This window comes from Podarcis vaucheri (genome assembly GCF_965113315.1).
Source record: "Podarcis vaucheri genome assembly, chromosome: 1".
NCBI classification, from domain to species: Eukaryota; Metazoa; Chordata; class Lepidosauria; order Squamata; family Lacertidae; genus Podarcis; species Podarcis vaucheri.
Window position 1 is genome coordinate 128,375,751 of NC_138759.1, and position 27,822 is coordinate 128,403,572.

The 27,822-nt window shown below is 46.3% G+C and overlaps 1 protein-coding gene across 4 annotated transcripts in view; it reads left to right on the forward strand.

Moving 5' to 3' along the window:
* The first annotated feature begins 694 nt into the window (after positions 1-694).
* FTCDNL1 (formiminotransferase cyclodeaminase N-terminal like) overlaps positions 695-27,822 on the forward strand; it is a 415,186-nt gene continuing 388,058 nt past the window's right edge. For 2 of the 4 annotated variants that reach the window (XM_082209459.1, XM_082209458.1), the window contains exons 1-6: positions 697-1,164; positions 2,435-2,557; positions 5,186-5,281; positions 6,420-6,572; positions 12,499-12,690; positions 17,499-18,163. In XM_082209459.1, the coding sequence (XP_082065585.1) occupies positions 2,443-2,557; positions 5,186-5,281; positions 6,420-6,572; positions 12,499-12,690; positions 17,499-17,938 (996 nt within the window). In that variant the 5' untranslated portion in view covers positions 697-1,164; positions 2,435-2,442 and the 3' untranslated portion in view covers positions 17,939-18,163. Of the gene's footprint in view, positions 1,165-2,434; positions 2,558-5,185; positions 5,282-6,419; positions 6,573-12,498; positions 12,691-17,498; positions 18,164-18,510; positions 19,607-27,822 lie in introns of those variants that run through there. The other 2 variants (XM_082209460.1, XM_082209461.1) reach the window with 2 other exon arrangements.

The window sequence follows — 27,822 nt, forward strand, 5'->3', positions numbered from 1 at the left end:
TCCCGCAGTTTGGTCAAATTCATGCTGGTAGCTTCGAGAACACTGTCCAACCATCTCGTCCTCTGCCATCCCCTTCTCCTTGTGCCCTCCATCTTCCCCAACATCAAGGTCTTTTCCAGGGAGTCTTCTCTTCTCATGAGGTGGCCAAAGTATTGGAGCCTCAGTTTCAGGACCTGTCCTTCCAGTGAGCACTCAGGGCTGATTTCCTTATGGATAGATTTGATCTTCTTGCAGTCCATGGGACTCTCAAGAGTCTCCTCCAGACCAGAATTCAAAAGCATCAATTTTTCGCCCATCATCCTTCTTTATGGTCCAGCTCTCACTTCCATACATCACTACTGGGAAAACCATATCTTTAACTATACGGACCTTTGTCGGCAAGATGATGTCTCTGCTTTTTATGCATGGGCATAGCCAGGATTTATGTTGGGGGGTGTGTGTGTGCAAGACACCCACCATTCTCTGTCTGGCTCTGTCTAGCAGATTCGGGATGAAATGTTTTAAATTATTTCCTTTTGACCCCAAGGGCTCGGAACAATCTGTCAAAACCTTTCTACAATTTCTACTTTATTTTTTTATTTGTTTACTATATTTTGGGGGGCGGCAGCTGCTCCCCCCCGCCCCTACACCCTTGGTAAGGTAGGCGATGCTACTTCGCCAGTGCCCATCCAATATAAAAAACAAACAAACACAAGATTGCGCGAAAGCAGACTTTGCAGAGGAAGAGGAACAAAGCTGGCATCTCCGAGCTCTTTCCTGTAACCAGCCTTTTCTTGCAGAGGAATCTGCAGAGCGATTCAAATCTCAGCGCGAAATGAATCCACGGAGCAAGGCATTTCCCGGGAGGAGCGAGGGAAGGTGGAGCGCACGCAACAAATCCCGCACCAACAGCAGTGTGAAAATAGTCACACACCAGTTTCCCGGAAGAGGCTCCCAGCAAAGCAGTAACCTTCCAAAACTCACGTGGCGTTTGCAGTCTGGGAGGGACATTGACAGAAAGAAAGAAAAAGTTCCTGTTGTTGAAAGTTTTAGGTTTGTTTTGCCTCCGCGCTTTGCAGATTTTGGTGCAGTTGCTGTCTGGTCGGATGCTGCAATACTAGTATTGGTTAATAGCAAAATACCCTGAACCTGCTCTGCTAGCCGACCAGACTTGTTTCCAACATTGTAAGTAGACCACCAGTTAGTCTAGATACGGCTCTGTCTTAATTTTGGGGATTCGTGCGGCAGCCCTTCCCACCCCCAGCTTGTATGTATAATATATATGTATAATATATGTAATTTTTTACCCGTTCATACATGCCGCGATCAAATAAGACAGAAGTCCTGAAACAAAAGTCTCATTGTTTTCTTCCTTATACTGAAATCATTTCAAGCAAAATATGCTTCAAAACGGAAAACAACGCAATCAGTGCAATCCTGTACGAGTCTACTCAAAAAGTAAGGCACACTTTATTCAGTGGAGCCTACTCCCTTATATATTTAGTACAGGGCACTGAGATAAAAGGGTAATTGATATAAAAAAAGAGAAAACAATTATTTGATTTCCATGAGAAAGAGCGAATCTGTGTTAAATGTGTGTGTGTGAGGGGGGGATACAGGCTGTCATTTTGATGTCAGTGGTGTTCTGGGTGCTGCAAAAAGCATCCACAAGGAGCACCGACCCCATTTTTAAACAATTGTCTGGAAGCATCTGGATTGAAACCTAAATTTGGCATTTAATCGATAACAATGTGGAGAATTTCACAACACGACTGCACTTGGTCAAGATGGGCTTGCTAGGCAGAATTGCATGGTGCAGATCGTAATTTATGACAGTGTTACTTACACATGTGCATGTCTGTATATGTACTCTCCAGAAGGGACATCCAATTTTAGCTTCCCAGTGCACAGAGAGACAGGGATTTAAAGCCACATAGCAGTGTTTTCCCAACCTTTGGTCTCTGGCTGTCTACATTGGGCTAAAGCCTCAGCGCCTAGGGCTTGCCGATCGAAAGGTCGGCGGTTCGAATCCCCGCGGCGGGGTGCGCTCCCGCTGCTCGGTCCCAGCGCCTGCCCACCTAGCAGTTCGAAAGCACCCCCGGGGGCAAGTAGATAAATAGGTACCGCTTACCAGCGGGAAGGTAAACGGCGTTCCGTGTGCGGCTCTGGCTCGCCAGAGCAGCGTTGTCACGCTGGCCACGTGACCCGGAAGTGTCTTCGGACAGCGCTGGCCCCCGGCCAATAGATGTGAGATGGGCGCACAAACCCCAGAGTCTTTCAAGACTGGCCCTTTCGGGCAGGGGTACCTTTACCTTTACCTTTAAGGGATATCGTGAAGTGACTGGAAGCGGTTTCCTAATGTTGAGAGAGAAGGAACACTTTGACATCACCATTGGAGAATGCTGCTGGTACCTTGCCTGTTCTGTTGGAATTAAGGAGTATCCTTTTATTACAGGGGCGAAAATGACTTCTGGCAGAACTGGCTTGCGTCTGGCTGCTTGTTTGCTAAACATTTCAGAAGGAAGAAGAAAGGACATTGTTGAGAAAGTAGCAAGAGCTGCGGTTTGTGAGGATAATGGTAAGAATAATGTAGATCTACTCCAAATATGGGATGCAGGTGGCGCTGTGGGTTAAACCACAGAGCCTAGGACTGGCCGATCAGAAGGTTGGCGGTTCGAATCCCCGCGACGGGGTGAGCTCCCGTTGCTCGGTCCCTGCTCCTGCCAACCTAGCAGTTCGAAAGCACGTCAAAGTGCAAGTAGATAAATAGGTACCAATCCGGCAGGAAGGTAAACGGTGTTTCCTTGCGCTGCTCTAATTCTAGGCAGCCCCATGTAGAGTGAGTTACAATAATCCAGTCTGGAGGTGACCATTGCGTGGATCACAGTGGCTAGATCAGGGCGAGAGAGGTAAGGAGCCAACTGCTTAGCTTGGCGGAGATGAAAAAATGCCGCCTTTGTTATAGCTGCAATCTGCGCCTACATGGAAAGGGATGTGTCAAAGATTACACCCAAACAGATGGTGCTGGCACTAACTGCACCACTAACTGGGGGGGGGGAGTTGCCCCTCCCAATAAGTTGGTCATGTCAAAGCCTCTTTCTCCATTGTACCAGAAGCACAGCTCAGCTGCTTAGAGCATGGTACTGATAATGCCTAGGTTGCAGGTTCGATCCCTGTATGGGACAACTACACATTTCTGCATTGCAGGGGGGTGGGCTAGATGAAGCTCAGGGTCCCTTTCAACTCTACAGTTCTATGATTATGATCAATGCAAGTGTGTTTATTATTAATTAATTAATTAATTAATTATGATTTTCCATTGAAGGGTTGTTTAACTGGGGGAGATCAAAATAATTTTTAAAACCTTCCTTATACCATGTCCGACTTATCTGCCCATTTCGTCCAGCATTATCTGTTCTGGCTATCAGTGGCTCCCTAGGGTCTCAGTCTTTCCCATTTCCTGCTACTTCAGGGTTGTTGATTCGGTAAGAAAATTGCACTCTGCACATTCTCAGAGGCACTTGACTGTACGTATTCCAATATTAGCCGTGGTCCTGGAAACGGATGGTGTATCTGAGCTCCCTGGCACAAATGAAGCTTTGATGAGAAAACATTAGTTGAGCTTTCAAGCTTGAGCTTTCCGTTCTCACCAACCCAACCAAACATTGACACAGATGCTCGTGAAGCTCTGAAGCCGTATGTTGGGGTGTTTGTGTGTGTGTGAAGTATGTATGTATGATGTCCTGCCTCGGGGCAGGAGCTGAGACTAAACGACACTCTTGAGTCCCTTCCAGCCCTCTGGTTTTTATGATAGCTATGGTTTGGTCAGCCACGCATTTCTGAAGTCCTACCAAATGGCAGCCTTTGTGAAGTTTTTGGATATAGTTTGCATGAGCTGTGTTTGCACAAAAGAAGCCCATTGATCTGTTAATCACTGGCTAACACATTCTAAAACTTCGGGGTGGCGTTTCTGTTTGTGTACTTGTAAGAGTTTTTTTTATCCTGGCATCTCTTTCAGGCTAAGTCTGAAGTTCATTGTGTGAACAAACTTAGGGCAAACAGATGCAGAAGAGGACCAGCCCTCAACCGTTAATGAAGTTGCCAAGAATTGGGAATTTCAGCCAGTATGGTTTTCATAATGACAAGCCCTGGATTGTGTTGCCTATCTGTACTCTCTCAGACCGGAGTGGGGAACCTGTTGCCCCCCACATGTTGTTGTTGTTGTTTAGTCGTGTCCGACTCTTCATGACCCCACGGACCAGAGCACGCCAGGCACTCCTGTCTTCCACTGCCTCCCACAGTTTTTGTCAAACTCATGCTGGTAGCTTCGAGAACGCTGTCCAACCATCTCGTCCTCTGTCATCCCCTTCTCCTTGTGCCCTCCATCTTTCCCAACATCAGGCTCTTTTCCAGGGAGTCTTCTCTTCTCATGAGGTGGCCAAAGTATTGGAGTCTCAGCTTCACAACCTGTCCTTCCAGTGAGCACTCAGGGCTGATTTCCTTAAGAATGGATAGCTAGACTACAATTTGTCGGAAATCAAGCCTTTATCAGGAGAAACTGGCAACTCTCCCAGGCACCCGGCTTGGTCTCCTGTTGACCTCCCTGTCTGCTTTCCCGGCAAGATCCAGGCAGAGGTCGCGATAGGCGATCCTTCTCAGCGTGAGAAGAACACACCCCTCTTTCCTGACCCCCCCCCGGCAGGGGAAAGAGATAGACAGAAAACGTATTTTCATGCCTTTATTTCTGTCTTTGCAGCGTTACAAAAAACATGACTGCTCTCTTCCAGCTCCAGCAGTCGAGAGAGAAAAAAACACTTCCTGTACAGCTCATATTACACTCTGAGCTAATTCCGGTGCCCTCTGTTTCCCACGGACAGTCCCAACATCATGTGATGTTTTCAAGCTCGCAGCTCGCAGCTGCATTGCTTCTATATCGTAACACAATTCCCATCATCTCTGGCCACTGGCCATACGGACTGTAACTGATGGGAGCAATAGCTTTAAGGCCACAGATTGCATTGAGCAAAACTGTTCAGTATTTTTCTAATCTATCATGCTTGCACCGATGTATGCTCCATTTAGCTTGCTAGAACTTATTTTGCAGTTAATGGATTTAGGATCAGAATGTACCTCTTCAAAACATAGCATGTGCTTAAGCTAAATTGGAAGCCTTTATTTGTTGTCTTTATTTGTTTCCTCACCGTAGGCCAGGAGCATCTCCCAGCAACTGTGCTTAATATATTTTCTGACTATGACTATAACAGGTCCGTCATAACTATTGCAGCTCCAGTTGACAGACTGGGTAAGTTTTAAAAATATGTATTAAAATGTCCCAGCTCATATTATTATTATTATTATTATTGGCCTTTGAATGTTGTGTTTTTCAATGCAAAGTTTGCAGTTGTATACATGTTTGCCTGAGAGTAAAACAGTACATTTTAAAACGCATTGCTTCTCTCAAAAAACATGCTCTGGTGTTTAGCTTCCTTGATAAATGAGGACTTAAAAAAAATCCTCAGCTGAAAAATTATATAAATACAAAGGCACATATTTCCAAAAAAAGGTGACGTTTTAATCCCCTTGGTGAATGGTTGCGCGTGAATCACAAACACAGAAAATTATGGTGTGACTGATCGTTTGTGACAAGAAGCTCTTGTCTGGAAGCCCTCTTAACAGTTTTTGAAAATAAATAACATTCAGCTAGATTTGAGAGGGATGTGTTGTGTAGAATTTTCCTTCAACACTGGTTTACAAGAGCCAGTTCCCCAATTAACATCACACTCCTAACCATGTCTACTCAGAATTAAATTATATTGAATTCAATGGGAACTTATTCCCAGGTAATTTGCGTTTGGACTGCAGCAAAGCTTACTTTTGAATTCAGGCTGTGTGATGGAGGAGGCGCAGAATAAAATATTCTTTCTTATCTTTTCTGCTAAGGACGTTCTAAAGGGATGTTTACAAAGTGAATCAAAAGCATTCTTGTCAGACAAAGTTAGCAGGAGGATGTCAGGTGGCCATAATTAACACGGTTGTGTTCAGCACTTCACTAAAAAAATACACCCTTGTAGATTGTGATTCAATAGCAAACCCTCCAAGATACCAAGTGGGCTATTTTGTTAGCATATTTTTAAAGTGTGTTTGTTGCATATAATAAGAACCCTGCTTCAAGGTGGGTAGATTTGTAAGAGTCGTAAGAGCTTCACATTTCTCCCAAAATTAGTGCTTTGTGTAAATGAGAAAGAGGGGTTACCTTATCACTGTCACTAGAAAGAGTCGCAAGGGGCGGGTGGGAGTTTGCCTATGCTCTTTCTTTGTGTATGAACGTTTTAAATTAAAACACATTTGGGGCAAGAGTGGCTAAGATTTAGTTTTCCTTTTCAGATTTAGTTAATAATGGGTTTGATAAAGTTTCTTTCACCTTCTTTGTGTTTTGTTAGGCAGGTCTGTCGTTGCTGCCTGTGTGGAGGCTTTTGCTTCAATAGATATGGCGGCACATTCTGGAATCCACCCTTGCCTTGGCGCAGTAGACCTGGTGCCCATTTACCCGTTGTCGGGTGTCGATGTGGAAGAGTGCGGAACAGTGGCTCGAAGTAAGCAGAACCTGAACATCCAGCACAGGCGGGGGTAGTCAATGTCGTGACCTCAATAATGTGGTTGGTTGGACTCCAACTCCCATCATCCCCAGCCAGCATGGCCTTTGGTCAGGGATGATGAGAGCTGTAGTCTAGCAACACCTGGAGGGCCCCAGCTTAGCTGCACAAGATCTGACCCAAGGATCCTTAATGTAGTCACCGATTCATGTTGGATTGTTCTTCTTGTCAAAGCAGAGGCATCTCTCTAAATTTACTGGGGTAACTGTGCCCCTGAAGGACCAGGTGCGCAGCCTGGGAGTCATTTTGGACTCACAGCTGTCCATGGAGGCGCAGGTTAATTCTGTGTCCAGGGCAGCTGTCTACCAGCTCCACCTGGTACGCAGGCTGAGACCTTACTTGCCCGCAGACTGTCTCGCCAGAGTGGTGCATGCTCTAGTTATCTCCCGCTTGGACTACTGCAATGCGCTCTACGTGGGGCTACCTTTGAAGGTGACCCAGAAACTGCAATTAATCCAGAAATTGGCGGCTAGACTGGTGACTGAGAGTGGCCGCCAGGATCACATAACACCGGTCCTGAGAGATCTGCATTGGCTCCCAGTACGTTTCCGAGCACAATTCAAAGCCCTAAACGGCCTCGGTCCTGTATACCTGAAGGAGCGTCTCCACCCCCATCGTTCAGCCCCCACTGAGGTCCAGCTCCGAGGGCCTTTTGGCGGTTCCCTCATTGCAAGAAGTGAGATTACAGGGAACCAGACAGAGGGCCGTCTTGGTAGTGGCTCCCGCCCTGTGGAACGCCCTCCCTTCAGATGTCAAGGAAATAAGCAGCTATCTTCTCTTGAAAAGACATCTGAAGACAGCCCTGTTTAGGGAAGTTTTTAATATTTAATGTATAGTTTTTAACACTTGATTGGAAGCTGCCCAGAGTGGCTGGGGAAACTCAGCCAGATGGGTGGGGTATAAATAATATATTATATTTATTATTATTATTATTATTATTATTATTATTATTATTATTATTTGGGGTAGGGTGAGGTGGCACTCTGCAAATGTTCTTGGGATTAAAACTCCCGCCAACTCCAGCCAGCATGACTCATCGTCAGTGGTGATGGGAACTGGAGTCTAACAACAAGTGGAGGGGACGTCGTTGGCTAACCCCATTCTGAACCGTTTAGTGCAGCTGTTTAATGTATACTCCAAAGCCTGGTTGTACAATTTACAACTGGAATGACAGCACAGCATTTTAGATAACCAATTGCCACCTTGCTCACATGTTCACACTTTCTCAGATCTGTTGCCTGCTTGTGTGTTTGTTTAACACATTAATATCCCACCCTTCACAAGAAACACCAGGGAGGTTCACAGCAGTGCAAATATATATATATATATATATATATATGCAGGTTTTGGTGTCTTCGGGTGTCTTCCCGTGTAAGAGTCGGGGTGTCTGTGCGACGTTTCGACGAGGTCTCACTCGTCATCTTCAGGCTGGTGCTTTCGGCTTCTTGTTACTGGAACAGAGCAGAGTCTGGTGTTTGAGTTCCTATAAATACTGTTGAGGGGTGTGGTGTATAGCCTCCAACGTTCTGGGCAGAGAGGAAGTTCCTAGATTAGTGTGCCTTTTCTTCTTTTGTTCCTTAATTACTTGAGGGATATCTTGGGTGATTTCATGAGTGATATTCTGAATACCACTGGGTGGGTCATTAAGTGTAGATTAGTTGCTAAAGCTTTCGTGTCTTGACCTCTTGAGCTTGTGAAGAGTTTTTCTGAGAAGATGGCTGTGCTGCATTTAGTTGTGCTCTGGCTTGGCTTCGTGTATAGGGGCGAGCTGTGGTTTTGTGCCTTGTGCCAGCCAGATCTGTGTAGGGATTGCAGGGGGGTGCAGCATCCGGAGGTGCCACTATAGTTTGGCTACTGGATGGAGTCTGTAATATGTCTGTGGAGAGGGTCTGGGTTTGGGTCTGGTGTGGTTGATTGGTGACGGCGTTCTGTGTGCCTCTGGTTCTGGTGTCGGTTTTTGTGGGGAGGGCTAATTTCCAGATGTCTGGCAGGCGGGACGTGTCGTCACGCTTGTTCATGTTGTGAGGGTGTTTCTCTATCTCGATGGCTTCCATGATTATTCTCTTGTGGTGATGTTCCATGTTAAAGAGCAATTTGGAATCTGCAAAATTAATTTCGTGTCCTGTTTCTTTCATGTGTTGGAAAAGAGAGGAAGTTTTTTCTTCTTTTTTGACGGCATTCTTGTGTTCTGCGATATGTGCATTTATTCGTCTGTTTGTTTGACCAATGTACGTGGCTGGGCAGACTTTGCAGGGTATTTCATAGACCCCTTGGTTTTCCAGCTGGATTTTGTCTTTTGGGTTTTTGAGGATATTGGCTATATATATATATATATTTGCTTTCGTAGATTTTCACGGGTACAGGAATGCAGGTTTTGGTGTCTTCGGGTGTCTTCCCGTGTAAGAGTCGGGGTGTCTGGGCGACGTTTCGACGAGGTCTCACTCGTCATCTTCAGGCTGGTGCTTTCGGCTTCTTGTTACTGGAACAGAGCAGAATCTGGTGTTTGAGTTCCTATAAATACTGTTGAGGGGTGTGGTGTATAGCCTCCAACGTTCTGGGCAGAGAGGAAGTTCCTAGATTAGTGTGCCTTTTCTTCTTTTGTTCCTTAATTACTTGAGGGATATCTTGAGTGATTTCATGAGTGATATTCTGAATACCACTGGGTGGGTCATTAAGTGTAGATTAGTTGCTAAAGCTTTCGTGTCTTCACCTCTTGAGCTTGTGAAGAGTTTTTCTGAGAAGATGGCTGTGCTGCATTTAGTTGTGCTCTGGCTTGGCTTCGTGTATAGGGGCGAGCTGTGGTTTTGTGCCTTGTGCCAGCCAGATCTGTGTAGGGATTGCAGGGGGGTGCAGCATCCGGAGGTGCCACTATAGTTTGGCTACTGGATGGAGTCTGTAATATGTCTGTGGAGAGGGTCTGGGTTTGGGTCTGGTGTGGTTGATTGGTGACGGCGTTCTGTGTGCCTCTGGTTCTGGTGTCGGTTTTTGTGGGGAGGGCTAATTTCCAGATGTCTGGCAGGCGGGACGTGTCGTCACGCTTGTTCATGTTGTGAGGGTGTTTCACATGGAACATCACCACAAGAGAATAATCATGGAAGCCATCGAGATAGAGAAACACCCTCACAACATGAACAAGCGTGACGACACGTCCCGCCTGCCAGACATCTGGAAATTAGCCCTCCCCACAAAAACCGACACCAGAACCAGAGGCACACAGAACGCCGTCACCAATCAACCACACCAGACCCAAACCCAGACCCTCTCCACAGACATATTACAGACTCCATCCAGTAGCCAAACTATAGTGGCACCTCCGGATGCTGCACCCCCCTGCAATCCCTACACAGATCTGGCTGGCACAAGGCACAAAACCACAGCTCGCCCCTATACACGAAGCCAAGCCAGAGCACAACTAAATGCAGCACAGCCATCTTCTCAGAAAAACTCTTCACAAGCTCAAGAGGTCAAGACACGAAAGCTTTAGCAACTAATCTACACTTAATGACCCACCCAGTGGTATTCAGAATATCACTCATGAAATCACTCAAGATATCCCTCAAGTAATTAAGGAACAAAAGAAGAAAAGGCACACTAATCTAGGAACTTCCTCTCTGCCCAGAACGTTGGAGGCTATACACCACACCCCTCAACAGTATTTATAGGAACTCAAACACCAGATTCTGCTCTGTTCCAGTAACAAGAAGCCGAAAGCACCAGCCTGAAGATGACGAGTGAGACCTCGTCGAAACGTCGCCCAGACACCCCGACTCTTACACGGGAAGACACCCGAAGACACCAAAACCTGCATATATATATATATATATATATATATATATATATATATATATATAAACAATGTGTTAAAATACAGCCATCCATCACAGTACAAGCAGCCAATTCTACTAAAAGCTCTGCATTAATAATCTTAGCATACATCTAATCATGTAACAAAGGCAGCACTTGCCTTATTTTTGAAGGGAGATGAGGGTGCCCACATACTGGGTAAAAAGGTAAAGGGACCCCTGACCATTAGGTCCAGTCGTGACTGACTCTGGGGTTGCGGCGCTCATCTTGCTTTATTGGCCGAGGGAGCCGGCGTTTGTCTGCAGACAGCTTCCGGGTCATGTGGCCAGCATGACTAAGCCGCTTCTGGCGAACCAGAGCAGCGCATGGAAACGTCGTTTACCTTCCCGCCGGAGCAGTACCTATTTATCTACTTGCACTTTGACGTGCTTTCGAACTGCTAGGTTGGCAGGAGCAGGGACCGAGCAACAGGAGCTCACCCCATCGCGGGGATTCGAACCGCCGACCTTCTGATCAGCAAGTCCTAGGCTCTGTGGTTTAACCCACAGCTCCACCCGCATCCCTCACATACTGGGTGCCATAATGCAAAAGGCTTTTCCTCTGGTTGTCTGTCTGTTTTCTATACCGCCCTTCATCCAAGGGTCACAGGGAGGTTTACGAAAGAACAACACAAAATTACATACCACGATAACAGACAAAAACAGTAACCCCATACACACAGTTTAAAAGGCCGTTGATCGTTTCATTAGCTAAAGTCCTGGAAGAAGAGGAATGTTTTTGCCTGGCGCCTAAGGATACATAACAAAGACACCGGGCGAGCCTCTTCTTTTGCAAGATAGATCTCAGCAGGCCACCAGTTACGCAGCCATCTTCTTTCAGGTACCCAGGTCTCAGGTTGTTTAGGGTTTCTTAGGTTGACACGAGAACCTTGAACTTGGCTTGGGGGCAAATTTGTAGCCACTGCAGTTCTTTCCAAAGTGGCATTATATGTATAGCGTAGGCAGCCCCAGTCTACAGCTTAGCTGCTCTCTTAGTCTTTCTTGTTGTGTTTCTTCTCACTCGGGGTCACCAGCATGGTGCCCATATGCCTGACACTGCATTCCCTGGTTGTGGTCTTTGCCTCCTAGGTGGGTCATAAGGAAAGGGTTAAGTGAGTGTGATGTGATGTGATTGGCCAGTGGGAACTGAGGGGAGGAGTTAGAGTGAGAGGTAGAGTTGTGTGGAAGTCAGTTGAGAGTTGGGAGTTGGAGAAGGAAGAGGGAGGATAGGTCTGTGGGTTGGTCGAGTTGTGTTGTGAGAAAGTGAGAGGATCTGTTAGGTGGAGTCAGATAGATAGTTGGGATAATCAGTTTGAAGTTGTTAGGAATGTATAGGACAGTAAAAGAACTAAGATTAAGAAACTGACAAGAAAAATTAACTGAAACCATAAGCTTGTTCATGCTTATAAAAATAAACTTGATTATTTGTTAATGTTAACAACTGTCTGGGCTCCGTGTGTACCCGAGAGAAACGGGTTGGTGGCAGCAAAGAAAGCAATCACAGTGGTGGCACAGGGATCAATAGACCGTCAAACGTCCGGGGACCCTGTGTGATCGCCACACTGGTGCTCAAGAAAAATGCCAGTAATGAATCCCTCCAAAACCCACAATGCGCAACAGACTCTTTTCTTTTCCTGCTCAGTTTTTGTTGGCACTGGCAAGGGCTTCTACTACATTGAACACGCCTCCTCAAACCTGCCCACGTTTCGTTGGAGGCCAGGATTGGACAATCATCACTGCCTCTTCCATTCTGAACAGAGGAGAGGTGCTTCCCTGCCCCTGTCCGCTAGTGTGGGACATGCCCAGACCTGTTTGTCCTGTCTCTTTTTTTAAATAGATGTAGCATCCTTTTTGTGCTACACCACATCCCCTTGACCGCCATTTTGTGTTCCGTCATGTTCCCACGGCGGCCATTTTGTGATTGCACCCACACCACTCCTTCAAAATTCCAGAGTACTCACCCCCAAAGGCTGCCACCCCTGTTCTAGCTGTTGTACTTCCCTTCTGCTCCTCTCTTCCCTCAGATATAGCAGAGACCCTGGTTTGCCGTGTTCCTGGATGCAGCATATTTCTTTTTGGGCAAGCTCATCTCCCAGAGAAGCAAAGTCTGGTTCAAAGAAGAAAACAGCTGGGATGGTTTAACCGCAGAGCTTTAAATGCAGCCACTGTTCTCCCTGATGTAGGGCTGTTGCCTACCTTAAGACACGGTTTAACAGGTATGAAGTGATGGCAATGTTCATTGTTGCTGTTTTTGTCATGGGTACAAGGCAATCAATGTCTCTAGGACTTCACAGAGGAATATAGCCCACTCGCCAGTGGAGCTTACATATAAATATTGAGAATGGGAGAGAATGCAGATAAGAGACAGGCGAGTGTACCAAAAATTGAGGAAGGGAAGATAGGAAGACTCAGTGGCGTAGCGTGGGGGGTGCAGGGGGGCCCGGCCGCACCGGGCGCAACATCTGGGGGTTAGGGTTAGGGGGCGCAAATCCACGGGTTAGGGGGCGCAAATTACTTGCCTTGCCCTGGGTGCTGACAAGCCACGCTACGCCACTGGGAAGACTAATAAGGGATTAAAGTTGCATAGGCTTGCTGACCAGTCTTGGCTTACTTGGGGCATCACAGAGTTCATTAGAACTTATTCCCAAGCCTATTGCACTTGCGTGTCGAGATCCCGCAGCCACCTCCTCGTTGGAAATAACTCAGACACAGATATTAGGTTTATGTTATTGGGCAAATTTTGGCCACAACGTTATTGAAATTACAGAATGTGAGAGGTATTGGCTTAGGTATTGATTGGACCTGACTATATCTGACTCCTTCCCATTGTGCAGGAAGTCCCAGTAAGGATAAGCCACCGGTAGGGGGAGCCCTGTCGATGCGAATCAACTCAAGCTCCCCCTGGTGCTCCCATCGGGGTCGTGTCAAGGCCTTAGCTCGCCAGCTGGGATTCAGACTAGATCAGTGTTTTTCAACCACTGTTCCGCGGCACACTAGTGTGCCGTGAGATGTTGCCTGGTGTGCCGCGAGATGTTGCCTGGAGGGAGGCGGGCGAGTCGGGCGGCGGGAGGCGGGGCGGCGGCGGCGAGGAGAGGCCGCCCAGCGTGGGGCTCTCGCCGGCTGCCTGCCTGGCTGCCTGCGAGCTTGGCGGGCAGCGCCTCCGTCCGCAGCGCCCGCCTCGCGGCTCTCATTCCCTGCCCCTGCCAAAGCTCACCCAGCCAAGCCGCGCTCTCCTTCCTGCATCGCTTTGCTGCCTCCCCCCCCCACCCCCAAAGCTTGGAGGTTCCCCGGCAAGGGGGAGGGAAAGAATTGAAACTTACATTTTCGTGCGTCCCTCCCGGCGTGACGCTGCGCGCTGACGTCACGGGGCTGTAATGGTGGTGTGCCTCGAGATTTTTTTCATCAAACAAGTGTGCCTTTGCCCAAAAAAGGTTGGGAAACACTGAACTAGATCAACACCCCCGGATTCCTTTAACAGAATACCCTTAAGCATGGAGGGGCAGGTGATGGCCACACCTCCCCTCCCCCACACAAGGTCAAACAATGCCTAACCGCAACCCTAACAAAGTTGTGACGATTGCTACGAGGTAGGCAAAAACCAAGTGGCCAGTGCCAATCTGCCAAGTGGAAAAATTCCTACCAGGCCCCTCAGACAACCAAGGCGACCAACCGAAGTCCATAGCAAGGCCATTGCCTAACCTGCAAAATAGGGAGGGAGGGGAGGTGATTGAGGAAGCGAGCCAAAGAGGAAGTCCTCTGGCTTGCTCCTCTGTTTAAACTGCCCCGGCCACGCCCCCCCGGCCAGCGGATTGGCTGGCCGGGCGCTGACGTGGCCGGGAACCCCCAGGCAATGGGGGACAGAGTCCCCCACCCCCGGTGGGGAGTGGGTGGCCATGTGGTCCACCGCAACTCCTCCCCACTGGGAAGTGGAGCGGATTTGTAGGACGGAAGTCTTAGGCTTTTGAGATGGGGATGGGGAATAAAGTGTCATTCAAAAGGACTGGGGAGAGGACGACTTGTGGGGGTATTGAGGAAGAGAGAGCACCAAGAAGCAACAGGAAATGCATAGAGTTATTTAAGAGCAGAAGACCTTGAGGCACCTGGCAGCTTTTTGCTCTTAATTTGATGTAGGCTGTGATAATAAATAATAAAATTTCATTTATATCCCGCCCTCCCCATCCAAAGCCGGGCTCAGAGCAGCTAACAACAGTAAAATAATACAGCATTCTAAAATCAAGTCATTATAAAATCAGTTCAGATCAAATTAATGGCAACCATTAATGGTCGCAAATCACTTAATCTATTCTCATGTAAGCAATATTTTGTGTTGAATCCCTTCAGGTAACTCCCGAACCTTCTTTAAGTCTACAAAGGTTTTGACTTTCCCACGCAGGCTATCTTTTGAAAAACAAACCAATAAATGATTGTCTCTTAAAACGGGTGGAGGAACTGTGACCCCTAGAGATGTTGTTGGACTCCAACTTCCATCATCAATAACCATGGGCTGTCTTCACTGGGAACTGATGGGAACTGGAATCCAACAGCATTTGGAGGGTCACGGTTTCCCCATCCCTGTCTTATAAGATGCATTTCGAGTGTTGTTTATCTTAAGTCCCTGTGTAAAGATGTGAGACCTGGAAGGTCATTACCAAACGGGACAACAACTACAAAAATCCCAGAATTCCTGGAGTGGCTAAAGAATTCCCTTTTGGGCTCCGCTGCGTTGCCAGTAGGCAAATTGCCCATTTAAATAATTTCACAACATTAATTGTCAGTAATAATAGGGGGTCAAATCACCTGACTTCTGTGTTTTGATGTGAGTTTACAATTGGTCATCATGTGGTCAATAGCAGACAATTATAGCCGTTCTTGAGCATGTACTATCAAGCATTTGGGTACCACTGATATCTTTTCTTTTCTTTTTAAGCCCCACAATATCAATTGGGCTTGTTTCGTACCCTGGATTGTGCCCAGTAAACTATTTCAAATGTTTTGAAAGGAGGACTGATGAGGCATTGCTACAATCCATTGAAGAGAATTGGTTAAATATTTAATAGAGAATGGGGTAGATATCAAGAGAATAACAGTAATTATTCTCCTATTGACCCACTTAGAATTAACCTACTTAAAAAACGCTCTGCATAAAACAAAGCTCCTTATGTACTTTGATTGAATAATCCATTTTTTTTTAAAAAAAATCCTGTTTCTTCAGACGTCATTCTGCCGCAAGAATCCTTAAACCAGTTATTATTGCCAGCGCTGTCACACACATACTGCATTTGGGTTTGTGAGAAAGGAACACACACCAGATGTTAATTAGTGCATTTGTTTTTATTTTCCCTCTACCTCAACAATTTGGCCTTGAGGGTTTGTGTTCTTTTTTTCTTTTTTCTTTTTGCTGTAAAGATCTTTGTTTCTATCCAGGCTCTGGCTCATAAACTACAAAGACAATGAGTCAGAACTCCAAGGAGGAAAGGAAAAGAAAAGACCTCGGAGAAATATTAAACTTTCACACTCTTTTCTTCATCATGAGCAATTTGCAATGATGATTTATCCCAGGTGGAGTTTCTCCCCTTCCTTCTTTCACATTGCTTACGAAGAGGCAGATATAAAACTGCTTTTCCCTGGGGAATAGGTCTTGAGTGCAGTACCTTTGATTTATTTACTAGATTCACCACTGGCTGACTTCTATTTGCACCGAGGTAGCTCAGTGCTCAGTGTGAGAAACAGACTTTGCTCTGCAACTTCCCTTCTCCTGGAATGCCCTTCCAGAGCATTTATGTAAAAGCTTGGGAACTGCAGGCCTGGGGGGCGGCATATGCCCTCCTCCAGACGTTTATTTGCAGTCCTGGTAAGTCTCTCTAGGCCATAAAACTCACCAGACCTGCTTTGGACTCTCCTTGGGTCTTCTGGATCCAACTACAGTCATACTTTGGTTGCCGAATGCCTTAGAACTTGTACGCTCAAAAGCCAGAAGTGGGTGTTTCAGTTTCCGAACGATTTTCGGAAGCCGAACGTCCGGCGCGGCTTCTGCGGTTTCTGATTGGCTGCAGGACGCTCCTGCAGCTATTCATAGAATAGAATCATAGAATCATAGAGTTGGAAGAGACCACAAGGGCCATCGAGTCCAACCCCCCTGAAGCCAGGACTTGGTTTTTGAGTGGCTCCGGGAGTCAAATGGACTCCCGGAACGCATTCTGCTTGAGAACCAAGGTACGACTCTACTACTCAATCTCTTGATAAAGAATACTGAATATTGCCTGGTGTATAAGTGAAGGATTAGCCAAAGTCCTTTTCCAAGGCTTAGAAACTACTTGACCGAGTATCTGAAGAGTAGATGCAGAAGCCAAACTAACCTAGCAACCTGTGCTGGTCCCAAGGGTTAACCGTGCGGCAAGGTCTGAGTCCAGTCCAAGGTCGATGCTGCAGTATGGAGGCTGTCCGTCAAAGCTGAAGCTGGGTCCAAGGCAGGGAGTCGGGTGAGGTCAGGACCTCTGGCAGAGGAGCAGGGCAGGGTGCAGACAGGAACAGGCTACCAACAATGTTGTTCCCGCAACCTGGGACTGGGGCTGGCTGGCTTTTATCTGCCCCGAGGCATAGGGCGGTCCTGATCCTCTGTTGACTTACCTCTCCTGGCCTGGAGGCGAGCACTCCTCCTGCGGAAACTTAGTTCCCTCCACCTCTCTGCCCTGAGCCTCTGCAGCTCAGGAGAGGCTGGAGGGTTACTGGACCCAGAGGCAACCTCAGCCTCCCCTGACGGGGCTGAGAGTGGAGCACCTGCAGGCAATGGGTCCTCCATCACCTCAGGAGCCAGAGCAGACTCAGCTGATGCCTGCACCTGAGGATCCGGCACAGGTGAGGACCCTTCAGGCTCAGGCCCCAGCCCCGGCTCAGCTGGTTCTGGAGGCGGGGACTCCTGTGCAGGCTAGGATTCCTCAGGTTCAGCCTCCGAGTTCGAATCCCAGGCCATCACATAACCATTAATTTTGACTCGCACCGGTGGCTCATTTTCTGATCATTTCAGGGGTCGGGGCCAGCCCTTACGTGATGAATTGCAACGTGACTGTCGACACACAAGACTTGACTACGGCCAAGGCGATCGCAGGCTCCGTCCGGGGCAGTAGTGCCGGAGGCCTGAAGGGCGTGCAGTCGATGGCTTTCCCACACAACGGGCAAATTGAAATAGCGTGCAACGTGGAAAGCTTTGACGAGCATGACACCAGCTGGGCCGCGGGCGACAGGTCAGGATATGTTTCCTACAGCCTTCTCGGGAGAACGTATCACTACGTGTCGCCTTGGCTGATAGAGGCATCCATTAAGAATTCAGCAAGAGACCGCGGAGTAAACACTGTTGGGACCGCGCTGGTTGGGTTTACGCCAGAGGAATGCGCACGATGCGCTGCCTACGCATTGACAAGCGGTGTCCATGACTTCTGGAGGATGCGGGGCGGCGTTTTCATGTGATAGCCTTGCTGTTTGCTGGCTTTAAATCGGGGTGGAGAACCTCAGATCTGGGAGTCACACCCTCTCCCCAGACAGACTCTTGCCCCACTTAGTGAACCTCAAATATTTTTGCCTGGCCGGAGCGCATCATGGAACTCTGACCCGGCCTCTGGCTTGCCTGTAGGGAGGAAGGAAAGGGTTGTGTCAGATTGTGTGGGAATTAGCTTACCTTACAAAGGTAAAAAGGTGGTGCTTTGGGTTAAACCACAGAGCCTAGGACTTGCTGATCAGAAGGTTGGCGGTTCGAATCCCCGTGACGGGGTGAGCTCCTGTTGCTCGGTCCCTGCTCCTGCCAACCTAGCAGTTCGAAAGCACGTCAAAATGCAAGTAGATAAATAGGTACCACCCCAGCGGGAAAGTAAACGGCATTTCCGTGCGCTGCTCTGGTTCGCCAGAAGCAGTTTAGTCATGCTGGCCATATGACCCGGAAGCTGTACGCCAGCTCCATCAGCCAATAAAGTGAGATGAGCGCCCAACCCCAGAGTCGGCCATGACTAGACCTAATGGTCAGGGGTCCCTTTACCTTTAAAAAGGTAAAAAATTACACTAATTGCTATGCCCAGTTTTACCTCTGGCGCTGCCCACCCCTGTTATGAAACTCCCAGAAACCTGCCGTCAGGCTGAAAAACAGTTCCTGATCACTGTTTAAAATTCTTCTCCTTGCTAATTCCAAGGTAACCTTTGGGGGCCAGGAGACTAATGTATCCTGGCAAGGTATAAATAAATTGAAATACTTTATTGTCACTTGTACAACTTGTATACAGTGAGATTACACGAGCACCCCCACTCAGCGCTCTTAGTCTTAATTCCCCTTGTTTACTGACGCACACCCACCAAACCCGAAAGTCAGTTACCCTGCTGTTATCATTTCATTCAGCAGCCTAACAGCCCACGGATAGAAGCTGTTCTTTACCCTGTTGGTGCGACTAATCATGCTCTTCTATATCTTCTGCCCGAGGGCGAGAGATCAAGAAAGTGCCGGCCAGGGTGTGAATCACCCCTGAGAATTTTCCTCACTTTCCTGAGGCAACGTTCTTCTGCTATTTCATCCAGTGGATTCACAGGACAGCCCATAATATTTTGTGCTGTATTCACCACCCTCTGTAGGCACTTCCTATCAGTTGATGTCAAATCAGCGTACCACACTGTGATGAAGTATGAAAGGACACTTTATATGTGCATTTATGTAGAGTGTATCCAACTAACACTTTGCTCAGAATGAGGACATCCTGGATTAGGCCAGAAGTTCATCCTTTTTTGCAGTGGCCAGCCAGATGCCTATGGGAAGTCTGTAAGCAGGACATGAATGCAACAGTCCTCATTTGTGATTTTCAGCGATTGGTATTCCAAGGCATACGACCTACTGAGCTTGGATCCTAGAACAATAGGCAGGTAGGATCCTAGAAGGCAACAACCTGATTGGTCTGCAGGAGCAGCCCAATCAGGCTCCAGTAGGAAGTGAATCAGCAACCTGATTGGCCTGTAGGAACAGTCCAATCAGGCTTCAGGAGGGGAGTCAGCCAATCACATGGGACCCATTGTGTAAATAATGTATATATAGCCAGAGGTTTTTGGGGAAAGCACTAATTCACTGTTTGCCATGAGCTGAAATAAAGAGCATGAAATCAACACTCCGAGTATATTTCAGAGACACTAGGAAAAGCAGAAAAACACTTAAGTATGTGCTTTGGAAAGTTGCCCCCAAACTTAGCTAGTGGTTCCAGCACAATCACAAGTTCTTGATTCTCCAGGAGCAATGGGTGGCAAAGGGATGGACTCCAGAGAGTCTTGGTTGGAACCTCAGGGGGCCAGATGGGGAGGCTTCACAGACTGGAACTGGCCATAGGGCAGCAGTTCCCTCACCCTTGTCCTAGAGCCTCACTCCTCCCTTTCTTCTTATGCCTCATCCGTGCCAAAGAGGCTGCACAGGAGCAGCAAATATGGTAGCCAGCTTGATGCCCTCCACATTTCATTGTACCACAGCTCCCATCATCCCTGACCACATTGGCTGGAGCTGATGCAATCTGGACTCCCGACGACAACTGAAGCACCAAAGTATCTCCCTGGAGGTTAATCTTGGTTTATCACATCCCCCCTTGGGAGGCTGTTGCGTTGACAGTGATAAAAACCAAGAGCAAGCAAGAATCCTTCATGCCCTCTTGCTTCCTTCATGCCCTCTTTAGGGTGCTTCCCTTTAGAGCTTGTTGTTGTTTAGTCATTTAGTCGTGTCCGGCTCTTCGTGACCCCATGGACCAGAGCACGCCAGGCACTTCTGTCCTCCACTGCCTCCCGCAGTTTGGTCAAACTCATGCTGGTAGCTTCAAGAACACTGTCCAACCATCTCATCCTCTGTCGTCCCCTTCTCCTTGTGCCCTCCATCTTTCCCAACATCAGGGTCTTTTCCAGGGAGTCTTCTCTTCGCATGAGGTGGCCAAAGTCTTGGAGCCTCAGCTTCACGATCTGTCCTTCCAGTGAGCACTCAGGGCTGATTTCCTTCAGAATGGATAGGTTTTATCTTCTTGCAGTCTGTGGGATTCTCAAGAGTCTCCTCCAGCACCATAATTCAAAAGCATCAATTCTTTGGCGATCAGCCTTCTTTATGGTCCAGCTCTCACTTCCATACATCACTACTGGGAAAACCATAGCTTTAACTATACGGACCTTTGTTGGCAAGGTGATGTCTCTGCTTTTTAAGATGCTGTCTAGGTTTGTCATAGCTTTTCTCCCAAGAAGCAGGCGGCTTTTAATTTCGTGACTGCTGTCACCATCTGCAGTGATCATGGAGCCCAAGAAAGTAAAATCTCTCACTGCCTCCATTTCTTCTCCTTCTGTTTGCCAGGAGGTGATGGAACCAGTGGCCATGATCTTCGTTTTTTCCGTTTTTTTTAGAGCTACCTATCATCCAATAATAGAAGATTTTCCTTTGCATTTCAGAAGCTATTTAAGGCAGTGGCCGTAATGTGAACCGGCAAATCCCACAAATTACCTATTTGATGTGTGCAAAATGGACTATTACTGCAAGATGTGGCGGTGACTCGGAGGCGTTTGACGTATTCTGGGAGGATAACAAGGCTAAACGTGGAAGCAATTGCCTGTTCTCTGCACTTTTGGTTTTGCATCATCTCCACCAGAGGGCAGCAATTGCAAATCCTCCCTTTAAAATGACAGTTTTTGCTATTTCGCTTTCCTCTTGTTTTGCCATCCAGCGGCTAAGAGGAGGACTGCTCAGCAAGGGAAGTTTTATAGTGCACGTGCTCAAGGATGAGCTATTGAAATGCAAATGTTACTGTGCAGTTTCCAGTCTTGGTGTCAGGTAGTGGCTGCCGTTCATTAAAAAGGAAAAAGCGAGTTTCTGTGTATGTTACAGATAGGTAGCCGTGTTGGTCTGCCATAGTCAAAATAAAAAATTCCTTCCAGTAGCACCTTAAAGACCAACTAAGTTAGTTCTTAGTATGGGCTTTCGTGTGCATGCACACTTATCTGAAGAAGTGTGCGTGCACACGAAAGCTCATACCAAGAACTAACTTAGTTGGTCTTTAAGGTGCTACTGGAAGGAATTTTTTATTCTGTGTATGTGTTATGGACTACATTTGGGCTGCTCAAATGTTAAGATGCCTCGTTGTGTGGTGGCACGAATGAACACCCAGGAAAAATCCTGGTTCAAATCTCACTTATCATAGAATCTTTGAGTTTGAAGGGACCCCAAGGGTCATCTAGTCCAACCCCCTGGAATGCAGGATTTTTTTTTTTTGGCCTAAATGGGGCTTGGACTCATGACCCTGGCATTAGGAGTCTCATCACTCTACCAGCTGAGCTATCCCAGGCACTTCTGGCCTTTGAACTCACTTGCTGACTTTTCCTAACACAACCTGCTGACATTCAGCCCCCAGTCCTTATGCAACAATTCATTTATTTAATTAAATTCTCACCGGGAGAATCTGCGACCAGAAAGAAGAGGAACATCAAGAAGACTGGAAGAAATTTAAAGACTATTTAAATAAATATTGTAATATTAAAGATATGTAACCACTTGAAAGAAACAGTTAGGCCTAGGATTAAAATGGAATTAGATTTATAAATAAGAAAATGTACAATAAGGAAAGCTATGTAATATGATTAGGACTGTGATATGGTCTTTTGAAACACTGATATTGGAAACTGCTACATATAATTACTAAGAAATTCAGATGGAAGAGATTCAAGGAAGTCAAATACTATGTTTATGAAGATGGACGGTACTTAATTTTAATTAAGCGGTAATATGTTGTATGTATCTTTTTTCTTTTTTCTCTTTTTCTCCTATTTTTTGTTTGTCTTTATTATTGTTAATCTTTTCTTTTTTATTATGTTTATCTACTGAAAATAATAAATATTATTGGGGGGGGAATTATTTAAATATTCCTGTTTCTGCATTGTAATGTTTTCATTCTGAAAATGTTTCAGTGAAGGAAAGTCTCTACTTCTATTAATGTTGCATATAGGTAAAAGGTAAAGGTACTCCATCTCATCAGAGTCTTGCGGAAGAACAATGTCAATCAACATCTGATGATCTCCTTTGACTGGAATAAAGTGTCTTTTCATACTGCATCAGTGTGGTACGCTGGTTAGACATCAGCTGATAGGAAGTGCCTACAGAGGGTGGTGAATACAGCACAAGATATTATGGGCTGTCCGCTGAACCCACTGGATGAAATAGCGGAAGAATGTTGCCTCAGGAGAGTGAGGAAAATTCTCAGGGATGATTCACACCCTGGCTGGCACTTTCTTGATCTCCTGCCCTCAGGCAGAAGATATAGAAGAATGATTAGTCACACCAACAGGGTAAAGAACAGCTTCTATCCGTGGGCTGTTAGGCTGCTGAATGAAAAGATAACAATAGGGCAACTGACTTTCGGGTTTGGTGTGTGTGTGTGTGTGTGTGTGTGTGTGTGTGTGTCAGTAAACGAGGGAAATTAAGACTAAGAGAGCTGAGGGGTGTGTGTGCTCGTGCAATCTCACTGTATACAAGTTGTACAAGTGACAATAAAAGTATTTCAATTATTTCAATTAAAAGATCCCTGGACGGTAAAGTTCAGCCAAAGGTGACAGAAGCTTTGCTGTTGACTCATAAAAGCTCTAGGGTTAAGGACTTTGCTGAAGTTAGGCTTAAGTCCCATTAAGTTCAATGGATCTACTCTAAGTATATCTGGGTCTGGATCCACCCTTTTATCTTCTATTTCACTTCAGTCAAATCAAAGTGTAACATGTATGCTCATCATGAGATAGTTTGGACAATCAAATAAATTAATCAAATTATTTACGATCATGATCATATGTTTTTACTTTTACTTTTTAAAAGTTTTTAAAGTTAAAAAGAAAAGGTAAAGGACCCCTGGACAGTTAAGTCCAGTCAAAGATGACTATGGGTGCAGCACTCATCTCGCTTTCAGGCCGAGGGAGCCGGCGTTTGTCCACAGACAGCTTTCTGGTTCATGTGGCTAGCATGACTCAATCGCTTCTGGCGCAATGGAACACTGTGATGGAAACCAGAGTGCATGGAAACGCCGTTTACCTTCCCGCTGCAGTGGTACCTACTTATCTACTTGCACTAGTGTGCTTTCGAACTGCTAGGCTGGCAGGAGTTGGGACAGAGCAATGGGAGCTCACCCCGTCACGGGGATTCAAACTGCCGGCCTTCCGATTGGCAAGCCCAAGAGGCTCAATGGTTTAGACCACAGCGCCACCCGCTTCCCTTAGCAATGTTGCTTCTCTCCCACTAGAGTCCCTCGACCCTCAGGAGAGGCTTTTCTGCAGGGAGCAAAGGCATGTGGAAGTTGCTGGGAATCTCACATTTGCATGAACATCTCTATGCTTGGGATGTATTTCGTACAACTGGTTATTTCTCAGAAAAGCAAAACCATGTCCACTCACAGATAGGATGGGTGCTTAACATGTTGTCCCCCCAAAGAGGAATGCATCACCCCCCTAAAATGGGGATGAATATTACATAATATTGTAGGTGCCAATTTATATGAATAAAGGTGCATCTTTAGCAATAACAGAGCCTAGGGCTTGCTGATCAGAAGGTCGGTGGTTCGAATCCCCGTGACGGAGTGAGCTCCCGTTGCTCGGTCCCTGCTCCTGCCAACCTAGCAGTTCGAAAGCAGGCCAGTGCAAGTAGATAAATAGGTACTGCTCTGGCGGGAAAGTAAACGGCATTTCCATGCACTGCTCTGGTTCACCAGAAGCGGCTTAGTCATGCTGGCCACATGACCCGGAAGCTGTACGCCGGCTCCCTTGGCCAGTAAAGCGAGATGAGTGCCGCAACCACAGAGTCAGTCACGACTGGACCTAATGGTCAAGGGTCCCTTTATCTTTACCTTTACTAACATGGAAGTACAAATACAACCCGTCTCATCACCATGGTGGGAATGACAGAGTCTCCTGTGTGCCTGGCTCAGGCTGCTGTCTAGGTGCTGCTAACTTTTGATGGGCAACTCCCTGCTCTCCCTTCTTAATGGCTCTGTAGTTTTAGACTGAACTTGCACTGAGCAAGGGAGGGCTTCAAGGGAAGGAGGCTGTTTTCTGCCACCTTGTTCACTCTGCAGCTGATGAACTGGTTCAGCTACACAAATTGTTCAACTGGAAATGGTCGAGAGCTTATTTCACCCAAATATTGTTTGGTTGTTATTGTTTTTGTAAAACTGGAGACAGTAAAAGAGAGGCTGTTGTTGAAGTCGATCTGCAATATTGTTTTATTTATTGATCAAAACGTATATATATATATTGCTTCACTGCAGAAAAATCTCTGAGTTAAATTATCAGTTGAAAACAATGGAAAACGTTTAAAATTGAGTAAAATCAACAGCAAAAGAGATTATAAACACGTCAACATCTTCATATATATGTCTGGAAAGGCAGGTCTAAACAAAAATGTTTTAAGCAGGTGCCAAGAAGTGTACTACTTTGAACATAGGCACGGGGTTCCCAAAGTGTAGGAGCTGCCACACTAAAATAACTTTCGACAAGTTCTAAACTTGTTTTGTTCTGTGGTGTCAATACCAGCTTTACTGAAGTGGTATGGGCTGGCATGTGTTCTGCTAAATCCAGCAATTAAATAAAGGGGACTTTCAGATGCAACTGAAAGCACATTTATGAACATCATTACCACTGTTTTATCTCACCATATAGACTGCTGCTTCTTTGGCTGTTGCTGTAGTTCTGGTGGTTAACTTTTTTTGTGGACGTTTCAAAGCAGGGTGTGATGTACTGAGTTGAATAGGATCCAAAATGCAGCAGTCTGATTGGTCCTAGAACAATAGGATTCAGAATGCAGCAGCCTGATTGGTCCTAGAACAATAGGATTCAGAATGCAGCAGCCTGATTGGTCCTAGAACAATAGCTCCAGAATGCAGCAGTCTAATTGGTCCACAGGAGCCACCCAACCCAACTCCAGATGGAAGTGAATCCACGACCTGATTGGCCTACAGGAGAATCCCGGAATTAATCAGTCACGTGCAGCCCATTGTGTAAATAATGTATATACAGCAGATACTTTGAGGGGACTTTCATTCCTCCTCACCACTATGAGCTGAATAAAGAGCATGAAATCCACTCTCGACTCTGAGTATATTTCACAGGGTCTTTTGTTTTGTCTTGGAAATGGTTCAGGGGCAACAGAGGATTTGTCCTGGTTGGGGCATCATTAAGACATGAGCTCTCCTAACGGGTTCAGGGCTCCTTTATAAAGGATAAACACACCAAAAGCTCCAAAGTGCAATAACTACCTCTAGATTGATTACCGTATTTTTTTGCACCACAACACTCACTTTTTTCCTCCTAAAAAGTAAGGGGAAATGTCTGTGCGTGTTATGGAGGGAATGCCTACGGGTGGCATGCCTACGGATTTTCCTCCTCTAAAAACTACATGCGTGTTATGGTCAGGTGCATGCTATAGAGCGAAAAATACGGTATTTCCAGTGGAAAGGTGGCTAGCATTTGATATAAAAGGATTGCACGTAAGCAGGGAAGGCAAATAAGGCTGGGACTTGTGTGGGTTGCTGGATTCACCATTGATGTCATCTTGGCACTAACGCATGGCCCAGGGCCAATTAATTAGGCTAAAAGTGTGACCGAAAATTGCCCATTGAGCATTATTACTGGGTCACTGCTGGCAAAGGAAGGCATGTGTGTCAAGTAGATGATTCAAAGCCAGAATCGGAGGTCATTCCTTTTCAAAGACTTATCCTGCGAAACGTCAACTGAATATAAAAGGGGAAAGTTGGAGATAAGGTCGGTCCATGCAAGGAGAGTATGCGCCTGTCTTTTGCATTCATCCGCAAAGATTTAGTAAATGGACAAATAGAAGTAAATTGACCGGGAGAATCAGAGACCAGGACGACAAGAGGTTTAAGAGAGAATGGGTAAAATTTATAGGTTACTTAAGAGAACATTGTAAACAGTTGAAAACTTTGGCAGGATTAGAATAATATTTGCGAAAGACAAAATATAATGGAAAAGTTAATAATAGATATAACAAATTTTGGGGGAAAGGATAAGTTGAATAAAAAGGGATGTACAATGGAAACCAGAGAAGGACGGAGGGAAATCAAAGGATTCTGAGAATCCTAAATGTAAAGGTGATTGATATGTTTAAATGGAAATTTGGTTTGTAAAATTTAATATTTTTTTAATTAAAAAATAATAATAGAAGTAAAGTGTTACATTTAAGCTGGTGTTAATATTGTTGTGCCGTCAGCGTGCATACCAGTTTAAATTGTGTAAGGGGACAGTTCCCGGCCCTGAGGAGCTTACAAGCCAAAATTTCTTAAAGGGAAGGGAAGCGGAGAAGGGAGATGGAAGAAAGATTCATAAATCATTTCAACTACACATTACACATTACAGTAGTTGATAGGAATTACTGCATTTGTTCTGTCTGCTGAAGTACATGTCCCAGATTTTTGCTAGGTTTGGGCATCACCAAAAATCCTGGGTGAGCAGCCAGCCAGCAGCTCACTGACTCCCGAGCCATCTGAAGGCGATCCTGTACAGTGGTACCTCAGGTTAAGTACTTATTTGGTTCCGGAAGTCTGTTCTTAACCTGAAGCGGACTTTCCCAATGAAAGTAATGGAAAGTGGATTGATCCGTTCCAGACGATGAAAAACACCCCCTAAAACAGCAATTTAACACAAATTTTACTGTTTCACGAGACCATTGAGCCATAAAACGAAGGCAATAATCAATGTAAAGGTAAAGGGACCCCTGACCATTAGGTCCAGTCGTGACCGACTCTGGGGTTGCGGCGCTCATCTCACTTTATTGGCCAAGGGAGCTGGCGTACAGCTTCCGGGTCATGTGGCCAGCATGACTAAGCTGCTTCTGGCGAACCAGAGAAGCGCACGGAAACGCCGTTTACCTTCCCACCGGAGCTGTGCCTATTTATCTACTTGCACTTTGACGTGCATTCGAACTGCTAGGTTGGCAGGAGCAGGGACCGAGCAACGGGAGCTCGCCTTGTCGCGGGGATTCGAACCGCCGACCTTCTGATTGGCAAGTCCTAGGCTCTGTGGTTTAACCCACAGCACCACCCCAATAATCAATGTACTGTACAGTGGTACCTCGCAAGACGAATGCCTCGCAAGACGAAAAACGTGCAAGACGAAAGAGTTTTCCGTTTTTTGAGTCGTTCCGCAAGACGAATTTCCCTATGGGCTTGCTTTGCAAGACGAAACGTCTTGCGAGTTCTTGCGAGTTTGTTTCCTTTTTCTTAAAGCCACTTAGCTGCTAAGCCGTTAATAGCCGTGCTTCGCAAGACGAAAAAACCGCAAGACGAAGAGACTCGCAGAACGGATTAATTTCGTCTTGC